The 12,282-nt window shown below is 43.5% G+C and overlaps 1 protein-coding gene across 2 annotated transcripts; it reads right to left on the reverse strand.

Moving 5' to 3' along the window:
* Positions 1-8,281: 8,281 nt before the first annotated feature.
* On the reverse strand, positions 8,282-11,655 carry LOC144707494 (Magnesium transporter CorA-like family protein). 2 transcript variants are annotated; one of them, XR_013582479.1, is made up of 5 exons: positions 10,639-11,655; positions 10,482-10,561; positions 9,666-9,930; positions 9,018-9,585; positions 8,282-8,868 (listed from the first exon to the last, which is right to left on the reverse strand). XR_013582479.1 is itself a non-coding variant. In XM_078580624.1 (4 exons), the coding sequence occupies exons 1-4, from the start codon at positions 11,369-11,371 to the stop codon at positions 9,320-9,322; spliced, it is 1,344 nt and encodes a 447-aa protein (XP_078436750.1). In that variant the 5' UTR covers positions 11,372-11,655; the 3' UTR covers positions 8,282-9,319. The 2 variants fall into 2 exon arrangements, 1 of the variants encoding a protein (XP_078436750.1); XM_078580624.1 differs by having other exon boundaries at positions 8,282-9,585.
* Positions 11,656-12,282: the final 627 nt, after the last annotated feature.

Here is a 12,282-nt window from a genome sequence, read left to right on the forward strand (position 1 = left end):
GCGGACAATTCTTCGTCCCGCCAATCGTCCGAAGTCCTGGACAGGACGATTTCTTTGTCCACAGAGGAAATTACCGTCCCATCTGCGTCCCTGCACTATACCTCCCACGCTTTTGCCACGTCCCGGATGACGCACCGATGACTATCCGATAGTGACCTGATATCAAACAGATGACAATCACAAAACAATATTCCTAATTACTGTTATGGATGACGATGACTATCTCGTTAGTAAGATGGGTTTGTTTGTCCTAGGTTGTAGTGTTTGCCTGTCTAATATCCATCTGATATCCAATATCCAGATGAAACGGAGATGATTTCTGAAAGTAATTGTCGAACAGATTTTGAATAACCACTTGATACTGGATATTGGGATGGATGCAGATAGGGTTGCATATTTAGGACCGAGGACTGGTTTGACTGGACCGAACTGCGACCATGAGTCCGTTTGAGGGGTTACCGATTGGTCAGGCAGGTTTAGGTCCGATGGTCAAACTGGACTGGAACCCAAAACAAGTTACTAAATATTTATTTAATATTTTTATACAATTCTAAAAAAATATTAAGTTCAATTCGTTTGAGAGGTTTCAATTGAGCTCGGCATAGCAGCCATTTATTTGACAATCTGTGGGCACCCACTTGATATATAGGAGTTCTTCTATGAGGCAGGCTACAAGAACCCATTAAAACCTATTTCTCCATGGAAAGTTTATGTGTTCTCCGTTCTCTCTGATAGTTCTCCATGAAGAAAGGGAGGTGTGGAGGGAGACTGAGAGGGAGATTGAGATGGTTAAACAAGGGAAGGGAAGCAAAAGGGGAGTCATTTATATTTGGCTCACATGTGGTGCACAAGGTGCACACATGTATCGCATATGTGGCAACGTACAAGGTATAGGGTGCACGAGAGTGCATTTTAGATATCCAATATTCGAGTCTCTTTTCTACATAAAATGTTTTCTAACAAATCCCCTATCGAGTTTTAGTGTTTTATCTTTTTGTAGGAACACATGGTGCATCTAGTAGTTGAAAATGTGGCCCAAATGTGGACCATCCAATCGCGTAAACCTGATCCACACGGTCGTGGCCTAGTTTGTCATGCTGCAATGACTTTAAGCAAGTGAATCTCCACACGATACATTTTTGCATGGGGATCCTGTCAATTGCGATCTTACAGTAACCTTTTTTTATTACTTTTATTATATTTCTATTTCAGGTAAAGGAGATATGGCCACATCTTGTGTGATGGACCTGTGGATGACCAGTTCGAACACAATAGATCACTTTTGATCTTCATGGTGAAGATCAGATGGCTCACATATTCTCCCTATTTGAAGAAAAGGATCCAAATGTCAATAGTTATCGCGGTCTTCACCAAATGTGCACCTAGTCAGATTGAACTATGTGGCACAATCTAAGAGATTTTGACATTTAGAGACGTATCAGATCAAGGTAGTTACAAAAATGAACGACCAAAAATGTGTGGAATTCAAATAGCCATAACTTCTGATCATGATGTTAGTTTTGATGGAAGTATATGTGGCTAGTAAGCCAATCACACATTTTATATCTCGTTTGATTTTCATTAATAGAACATATTCATTATAGTACAAGTGTGATGCTTATGATGAAGTCTATGAATACATCTCAGACTTAATAAATTATGATGAAATACAAATACAAAGATCACTAGTCTTTAAGCATGTGTTCTAAATATTCCTATTCATAGGATACTCGAGAAGGACATTGAGGTATCCTGAAAGAATAATACTACTTAACCTCACTCATATGGTGAGTATGGCCAGTCCCGTAGCCATTAAGTGATGTAACACGATGAAGGCCGGGATCAGACGGCTCGTGTTACACCACAGTTAATGTTTTGAGAATGCACTAACTACAAGATGATATGATTCAATTTTTTAGAACAACAACAAGTAAAACGAATTTCACAGCCAGATTCAACGAGTAGTTAAATTGGCAAAGTTCGATTAAGACGATCGACTTCCAATGTCCCTTTGGACCAATACGGACGCGTAAAACGAGGGGTAGTTCACTACCCATAGGCGTCCAACGTCCCACGTAGCGAATTAATGAGTACCGCAAAGAAACTTTCCTATCCACTCACTAGGGATATGATGACGGGGTATCAAGACGGAGGTTCCTAACTCTCAAGGCTCAGAAAATAACGAGACGAATACTGAAGAAAGTAATGATCCACAAATAAGAAGGGGAATTCCTATGAACCTGGTAAGATAGTTGAGATCGCCCCCCCCCCCGAAGTGATAACAAGAGCGTCGGCCAGGTAGAAGGTCCAAGTGCATACAACAGTGAGCAGTGTGCAGTGGTGGTGTACAGCAATGGTATGCAGGCGCACGATAAGGTCACGGGCGCACGGCGACAGAATGCGGATGTGCAAGGGTCGTCGTGTGCGGGCGCATAGATGTGGCGTGCAGACGCGCGGGAGCGTGCGGGTTCAACGCGCAGACGCGCGGAGCACGCGGCGAAGGTGAGCGGCGCCGCGCGCGAACGCGCACCAGGTACTTGGGGGAGGCGCGGGGTCGCGTGCGGACATGCGGTGGCGGCACACGCGGGGACAGTGCGGCAGTGACGCGCAGGGCGGCTCGTGTTCATGTGCGTGCGATGGATTGGTGCGCGACAGTCAGGGCGCTCCGAGTTCAGTCGAGAATGGTGGCGACGCGATTCCTTCCGACGGTGATGGAGTCGTGGAGATGGAGGTGGACATCGGAGATCCAAGAATCCTGCAAGGTCCGCTCCTTGGATGCTTTCTTGAACAGTAACTACCAAGAATGAGGCTTCTTGCGGAGAACAAATCTATGAACAAGAGGGAACGAGGAGCTCCACAATGATCCTGTAGTGGAGAGGCGGCCACGTTTCCCACAATCTACGATAAGGTCGAAAACTCTAAGGATTACCTCCTAAGCTAAGGCGAAAGAAAGAAACAACCAGAAACTTGGGATGCCCAATCAGCGTAATTGGAGGGGTCCGTCTCAACACGAGTGGTTCTCTAAAAACAACGAGAAAAATAAAATCGATCAAAAATGACAAGGCCAAAACACGAATGGCCCCGACCATACTTCAACGAGGAAATTACAACAAAAGACATAAAGAAAATAAGCGAAAACACATGCGGCTTCGTCTTCACTTGGAGTACTTGAACGAGGTGTCACGGACGTCAGCTCGTGCGACTCAGTGTGGTTGCTGGTAATGTTCCGTCTTGCTGTCGAGATGGTCCCCCATCATTAAGTGTGGAGACACTGAGGATAGATAGTGGGAGCTCCTTTGTAGAAAAAGTTCGCAAAATTGATCTATACGAATCTCTGAATGGTATTACACAAAATAATCAATCAAGATGATTCATGATATGACCGTGTAAGTGGACCTTAAATATGAGATACTAAAATCTCTTGTGGAAAAATAAGTGTACTTTGACTATGACGTACAATTCTCTAATCATGGGATTCTAAACATAGTTTAGGTGCATGAAAAAGTTCGCGAAGACAATTCAGTGGTCAAGATGGGATTGTCCACTCTCACAATAAGAGGAAACAACTCAAGGAATATGAGGCGATGAAGTCCTTGGATTTTTGAATTGTCAAATTTTTTAATGCATCAATACTAACTCAGATGGCTGATTAGAGCACAAGGTATAACTTGACACCTCGCAGGTTGGAGACTCGACCTATCGATTGGGTTAAATTGATCCAACATTAATTAATCTATAGGATATAGTTTATTAATTTTTAAGGTCAATAAAGGTTATTGGGCCATTCAATTCATTCAATAGAGTGAAACATGGTCCTTGAGGGTTACACACAAATAGTCTTTTAGACGTCAGAAAATATACTTAAAGTTTGGGGTTTTCATGAAAAATACCCACTGAGTATAAAAATTAAAGGTCTTAAACAAAATTCAACTAGGACAAAATTTTGAGGGGCCTTCCCCTTTTCTCTTCTCCCCACCGTTCCACTCCATTCCCGAAATGATCGGGATGGTGTAACGACGATGATAGAGGTTGAACGGAGCTCATCAAAGTGAATGAGGATAGTCGACATGTTGAGTATTGTGTATATACATCTCAAGGCTGCACACGTGAACAACTCCACATGACTCGCTCAAGGATTGAAGGAATTACGGATGCAATCCTTGTCGAGGTTATACGTTTCAATTCTTTGTTGATGTTGTTATGATTTCATTATAACACTTACGCTGCAAGGAATCACTATGTTCATCAGATCAAGGCCTCCATAACCCAAGAAGTTTTGGCTGAAATTTTATGGGCCGATGCATTTTTTTATCTTCAAAACTTCCATTGCCTCCAATCTTATAAGTATGATATAAAATTTAGTATTTCCATGTTCTCCTTGTTCTCTTTGCATTTGGCAAATCTTGGGAAAGAAGAACCTTAGAAGCTTTAAATCCAAAAACTTCCTTCTTGAAATAATGAGTTGCTTCCCTCTACTAGTCATTTTTTTGTGTTGAATGCAATATATTGAGTCCCCGAGCAAAATATACAGGCTCAAAAAAACAATGAATATTATAGGGAGCATCACTATTCAAGAGGTATGAGTTTGGTGATTTAGAATTAGGTATTTTCTCCATTTTTTTCCTTTCATTTCTTTTATTCATCCTTTGAAAATCCAATTTCGTGATTTCATTCTTTGTCTTTAAGTATCTCTTTAGATTATTTGAAATGACATTAAGGCGTATATGTATCACGTATTAATCATTACTTATCAAATTATTAGTTTCTTCAGTCATCTCATTAATTTTCATTTCCAATCTCAAACAAAAACGAAAATCAAATCCAACCACCATTTCTCTATCTGGTTGTGCCCATTAACCTCTATACATTATTATTCAGTGTTTAAGGTGGAGCTTTATAAATTCATTGCATAAAAGCGGTTTTACCACAACATCAGATTAACACCCCATAAAAATCAACTAATTAGTTATCATGATGTATTATAGTATGTCGTATTGTAAGGACTGACATTATTTAAGCCGGATATCAGATTTGTTATTACTGATATCTGAAAAATCATATATGGTGACATCATCTTCTGATTTCCAGACCCAGATAGGCGAACACTAATCGAGTGCCCTCATACTGATGGAAATATATGTGGCCGGTAAGCCAATCACACATTCCACATTTTGTTCCATGTTCATTAATAGAACATATTCAATATAGTGCACGTGTGATGCGTATAATGAAGTCCATGAATACATGATCAGACTTCGTGAATTATGATGAGATCGTAATACGGAGATCACAAGTCTTCAAGCATGTGTTCGAAACATTCCTATTCAAAGGATACGTGAGAAGGACATTGAAGTATCCGGATAGAGTAGCACTATCTAGGCTCACTCATATGATGGGTATGGCCGGTCCCGTAGCCATTAGTGTGGAGACACTAAGGATAGATAGTGGGTGCTCTTTAGTGGAAAGAGTTCACTGAATTGATCCGGACGAATCCCTGAATGGTATTATACCGAACTGTCAATCAGGTTGATTCACGTCACGATTGTGTAAGTGGTCCTTAGACCTGAGACACTAAAGATGTCTTGTGGACGGACGGTTGTACTTTGTCTATGGCCAACGAGTCTCTAATCATGGGATTCTAAACGGTCTTAGTTCGGGTGCATTAAGAAGTACACGAAGGCGATTGAGTGGTCAAGATGGGATCTTCCACCCTCGGTATAAGTGGTGATAGCTCAAGGAAGATGATGCGATGAACTCCTTGGCCAAGGCAGTGAAATCAAGAAGTTCTCCGATGATTTTCGAATGCATCAGTACTAACTCGGATGACCGATTAGGGTTTGACAGTTGACCATACCCTAAGTCGTCCAAGGAGCATCAAGTGGATGAGGGATTATACATACACGGTAACCGATGACGAAGAGGTTCCATGAGCGAGTCGATACACACTCCTTTGTATCTTCTAGGACACGAGGTGTAGCTTGGCACCCCGATGTGTCAGAGCTTCGACCTATCGATTGGGTTCAATCGATCTGAAATTAATTAATCTATCTGATGATATAGTTAATTAATCTGGAAGCCCAATAAAGGTTATTGGGCTGCTGGAGTCGTTAACTAGACTGATACATGGGCCTAGAGGGTCACACGCAAATGGTCTTTTGGACGTCGGAAGATATACTTGAGTTTTAGGGGTTTTTATGAAAAATACTCACTTAGTATAAATAGGGGAAGGCCTTGAACGAAGTTCACCCAGGCCATAATTGTTTAGGGGCCTTCCCTTTCTTCTCCACTCTCCCCACACCCCTCTCCATGCTTGAAGCGATCGGGACGACGTAACGACGCCGACAGAGAAAGAACGGGGCTCGTCAATGAGACAGAGGAGATCCGACGTGTTGAGGACCACGTGGATACGTCTAGAGGCTGCACAGATGAGCAGCTCGACTCGGCTCTCTCTGGGGTCCAGGAAATCACAGATGTGATCCGTGGAAAGGTACTTCGTTTAATGTTTTTGTTGATGCTGTTCGATTCGTTCAAGTCTTCTGGTGCAAATTGTTTTCATTTATTATCCATGTCAAGGCCTCTAGAACCCAACAATTACATCTGACATCGGAGATGGACAACAATAGGAAGTTCTTAACATTAAAGAAAAAAAGAACATAAATGGAATTTTGTACTACTTTTCATTTGATTTGCCTTCTAACCTTACACCCACAAAGGGATAGCTTTTTTTGTCCTTAACCAAAAAAACCTTCCCGTCCTTCATCTCGGGATGAAAATGATGGAAATATATATGACCAAAAAGCTAATCACACACTCTATATCTTGTTCCATATTCCGCAATAGAATATATTCATTATAGTGCACATGTGATGCTTATAGTAATATATGAGAACTGTTCTCTGACGATTTCCTAACGCATTAGTACTAACTTGGATGACCGAGTAGAGTTTGACAGTTCGCCATAACCTAAGTTTTCATAGGAACATGTAGGGGATGGGTGACCATACGTACATAGTGGCCAATGACAGACGTTCTATGAGTGACTCGAAACACACTCCTTTGTATATTTCACAGCTCGACGTGTAGCTTAGCAACTCACAAGTTGGAGACTTGACTTATCAATTGGGTTAAATCAATCCAAGATTAATTAATCTACATGGTGATATAGTAAATAATTTGGAAGGTCAATAAAGGTTATTGGGTTGCTGGAGTCATTCACTAGATTGATATATGGGTATACAGGGTCACACACAAATGGCATTTTGGACGTTGGATGATATACTTAAAGTTTTAAGGTTTTTATAAAAAACACCCACTTAGTATAAATAGGGAAGGCCTTGAATGAAATTCACCAAGGCCAGAATTAATCTTGGGCCTTTCCCTTCTTCTCTCGTGTCCCCACAACACCACTCCATTCCTTATGCCATTGGGACTAGGTAATTACGATGAGAAAGGTTGAATAGAGCTCATCAGGGTGGAGGGGATTCGATGTACTGAGGATCGTGTGGATGCTTTAGAGGTTGCACACATGAACATCTCCACACGACTCACTCGAGGATCAAAGGAATCATATATGCAATACGTGTTGAGGTGATTCATTTCAAGTTTTTGTTGATGTTGTAATGATTTTATAATAACTCTTGCATTGTAAAGACTCCTTATGTTAATCTAGATCAAGCCCACCAGCCTAACAGAAAAACCATCCCATCTGCATATGTTTACTTTTTAGATGTTAAATGACGAAACAGGACAATATGTAAGGCTCAAAGCTGAATGACCAACTCCATCATCTGATTTGTGCATATGGTATTGAATGAATGCATTTGGGCTTTTTGATTTGGTCGGTAATGACCTATGATGGCTAATATGCCAACACCACTCTTTCTCGTTCCATCTTTATCTCGTTGTTCGTCTCCAGTCATCAAGCCTTGCATACAAATAGGGATAGATAGAGGACAACCAAACATGACGATTAGGGATTGGAAGTATGTTGTTCAGTGGGGAACAAACGATGTTCATCAAAGAATGAACAACCAGAAGTAGCTCTTCATATTCATATTTGGTTTGTTTGCGAACGAACCACTATTAATGTGATGTATTATTTCCCTCCCTACTAGGTCATTCATTCTTTCATTATCTATTCCCCTACTCATATATGTATCAATATGATCTAACAATAAAAAGGCTTGATGGCCCCATTGTTATGCATGCTCTCCCCAAGTGAGCAGAAGATAGAGACAGACATATAGAAGTGATTAGAGAGAGAGAAAGGGCACATAGAGAAGATTAGAAGAGAGAGACACCAGGTAAATATGATTAGCAAGAGAGCTAACGAGTGTCTTAGAGAAGAAGATAGAGACAAATAGACAGATGTGATTAGAGAGAGAATGGGCAGATATAGAAAAAACAAGTGTGATCACCTGGTCCAGGACATGCTTTTTTTATTTTCCCCCATGTGTTAGTGGTCCAGGACATGCTTTTTTTATTTTCCCCCATGTGTTAGTGGTCCAGGACATGCCATTCTCCTGTTTGTGTTCTTTTGCAAACGAACAAAACTTTTTTCCCTATCCTATGGGGGAAGCCCAATCAGTCCGTCGCTCGTCTTGACCTCTTCATGAACAATGGGACGAAATCCCTCTCCCATCATCCTTCCCGTCCAACTCAGACTGAGACGGGACGAAACAGTATATCCATGTTTAGGCAGTGGCAGATGTCATCCATCATGTCACATGTCATGGTGACGACACCGTGGCAGATCACGTGACTGTGATGAAATTCTTGGGCCGTGACGGTGACGATGACTAAATTCTTGGTCTGTGACAGTAACAGTGACGAAATATCTGTGACACTGACGTGGCGGTGACGGAGGTCCTTGGACAGGTGACGTGACGTGACGGACATCATGGATGACGTCAGTGACAGATTTGTAAAAACATTGAAAAATTGCAAAAAACTTTAAAAAATTATCTCCTTAAGAGAGAGAGAGAGAGAGAGAGAGAGAGAGAGAGAATTTTTGTCACCTGTGATGGTGATGCCGTGCGGTTACAGGACAACACGTGGGGTGACGCGCGACGGGAGTGTGACAGATTTTTCAAAAAACCTGGGTCGTGCGATGGGAGGCGGATCTGATGAAATACTCGTCACGTCCCCATCTGTCACCGTTCGTCATCCATCCCGTAACATACGGGCCGTCACGTCCCGGACGTGCAGTTCCCTATTCACATCCCGTCCATCACCAACCCTTCATCCACAAATCTCTCCAAAGAAACTGTGCAGTTCGCCATGAATACAACGTCCTGTCTATTTGTACGAGCAGTCCTACTCACAACCGGACGTAGCCTCTGCCAGCGGCGGGGCTGACAGCGGCGCTCCTCCTCAGAAAAGACTTCCTTCCGAGAGAGAACCTCCTCCTCCTCGCCCGCCGCTGTCTCCACGTTGAGAACCGAGAATAGAGAACGGGGAAGACGAAGCAGGCGACGAGGAAGAGCAAAATCACAGCGCAGATCACCATCACGTTTTCAAAGCCATTCCCCATCTCGCTCGTCTTCTGCGCCGTCCACGGCACCCCCCCAACGTTCATCCCAAACACTGCACAAAGAAAACATCGCAATTTAGATAATTCCTTCGTATCTTTTGTTGACTGAAGCTTCTTCTTGAGAGGAGCTCACCGCCGGTGACGATGGAGAGAGGAAGGAAGATCATGGACAGGAAGGAGAGGTAGTAGAGCTTCCGGTTGATCTGCTCTGCTTGCCAGCTATCGAGCCCGGCTTGGATCGCGTTAACCCGGTTCGCTATGAACCCTACGTTCTCCTTCAGCCGCCTTAGCCGGCCGATTAGCTCCTCTAAAGAGACAATCCCTTCTTGAGCGAACCAGCTCTTGCTCGCCAGCTTCTCCTTCACTCTTGGAAAGACCTGCTCCCCATGCGCTACCACCTGACAAGATCAAACAGTGAAGTTATTAATGTTATGGGGTCCTATCAGGCAAGTAAATATGTTTCATTATTACAACAAGTAGTCATAGAATGTATACAATGACTTAGGAAGGATCATTTATTATTAAACATGTATTCTAAACATGTAGACTCAAGATGGACATCAAACTACCAGAATAGCGCTATATAATCCTACTTGTATAATATATAAGCCTAATCATGTTGTTTTTTATTTGGAAAAATAACAATACGTAATCCTACTTGTAAATAAGTATGTCTAATCATGTTATTATTAATCAGAAAGAAGAGCACTATCTTATCATACTAATATAATATGTCTAATCAGTTATTATTTATCAGAAAAATAACAATATCTCATCCTATTTGTATAACAAGTAGGTCTAATCATGTTGTTATTACTCAGAAAGAACAACACTATCTAATCATACTAATATAATTAGTTTGGCTGATCATGTGCCGTACTAACTACCATTGAGAAAATATTAGATAGTGGGTGGCATCTAGAACAAAGATTTTCTGATTTTTGGTCACCTGCAGGATGCGCTGAAGATTGAGATGCATCAAGGGAAATCTTCTGTCCTCTATCATCTGCCTCTTCGCCGTGAACCCCCCTAACAAAGAACCAAACTAGAGGTCAGCGTCATCTGAAATCTGCCACGCGGGAGATTTCGATTGGCCAAGAGGGCACCTTTGTCGAGCTCGTGTTCCACGGCGTCAAGCTCCATCTCGAGGCTGGTGACCGTATCGTGGACCTGGTCAACGTACGCGTCGATGACGTGAATGAGAAGACTAGACACGGTCAACGGGACGGGGTTATCGGCTTCTTCCGAGTGATCCATCCTTAGCAAAAACTCGAGAAGCGGTTCCTCGATGACAGTCCCACCGGCGGCGCCGCCGGCGGCGCCGCCGCCGACTCGGGGGACTTCCTTGAGGAGCGAAGCGCGGGACCGCGAGAAGCCCAGCCGGGGGACCCGGCCGAGCGAGACGCTGACCACCGACCGAGCCGTGACTCGGACCGCGAGCCGGAGCGTGTAGTCGCTCGCCGCCGGGCCGGGGGAGTTGACCCGGAAGACCAACGCCTGGTCAACCTGCCCGCAATACGGGCCATTGCTCACCAGAGAGAGAATCTCGTGGAGCTTCAGCGGCGGGCAGAGCGCGTCTATCAAGTACTCTGCGCTCTTGCTCAGCTTGTGGTCCGCCTTGGGAAGCTCTACGTGGTACCAGCTGAACTCCCCAGCCGTTGATTCGGGATCTCCGCCCTTCTCCGCCGTCAGATCGAACTCCTTTTCGGCGTAATTGCCCGCGCCGTCGAAGCGGTAAGCGTATTTTCTCAACACGCCGGGGAATCTCTCTTGGTAGAGCCTTGAATCTTCGAGCAGCGCCTCCACCGAGGATAATCTCTCTTGCTCGTCGCCCTCCATGGAAGGGGAATTCTCTGGGGAAGAAGGAAGGAATAAGAAAGGTTGAAGAAGTGGGTTGGTTGGAGTTGGGGCGTAACGAACGCGGAGAGGCGAGGATTTGAGGGAGAAGGCGGGATTATCGGGGAGGTTTTTCTCGACGCGGAAATGAAGGCTGGGGAAGAGGGAGGGAACATGATAATTGACTGGGATTTGCCGTCTTTGGTGGCGCAGCTGGAAACACGAGCCCAGAGGAGGGATGAGTCTGGCGGGCCGTTTGGAGCTCAAGCGTACATCAGCAAGCCAGAAAAATATGAAATGGTCAACATCGGAGGGCCAGGTACAGCTAAATAAACCCCCCACTCGTTTCTATCTGTCTCGCTTCTCTCTCTTTCTCTCTCCTCTCTCTATCTCTCTGTCCTTTCTCTCTCTGTCTCCCTCATCTCCATCGTTCTCTCTTCTCTCTCTTCTATCTTGTATCTCTCTACTTTATCATTCTCTCTCTCTCTCTTCTCTCTTGTCTCTCTTCTCTATCATTCTCTCTTCTCTCTTGTATCTCTCCTCTTTATCATTCTCTCTCTCTTCTCTCTCTTCTCTCTTATCTCTCTTTTCTCTATCATTCTCTCTTCTCTCTCTTCTCTCTTATCTCTCTTTTCTCTATCATTCTCTCTTCTCTATCTTCTCTCTTGTCTCTCTCTTCTCTATCATTCTCTCTCATCTCTCTTCTCTCTTATCTCTCTCTTCTCTATCATTCTCACTCCTCTCTCTTCTCTCTTGTCTCTCTCTTCTCTATCATTCTCACTCCTCTCTCTTCTCTCTTGTCTCTCTCTTCTCTATCATTCTCACTCCTCTCTCTTCTCTCTTGTCTCTCTCTCTTCTCTATCAGTCTCACTCCTCTCTCTTATCTCTTGTCTCTCTCTTCTCTATCATTCTCT

The sequence above is a fragment of the Wolffia australiana genome, chromosome 9, assembly GCF_029677425.1.
Source record: "Wolffia australiana isolate 7733 chromosome 9, ASM2967742v1".
NCBI classification, from domain to species: domain Eukaryota; kingdom Viridiplantae; phylum Streptophyta; class Magnoliopsida; order Alismatales; family Araceae; genus Wolffia; species Wolffia australiana.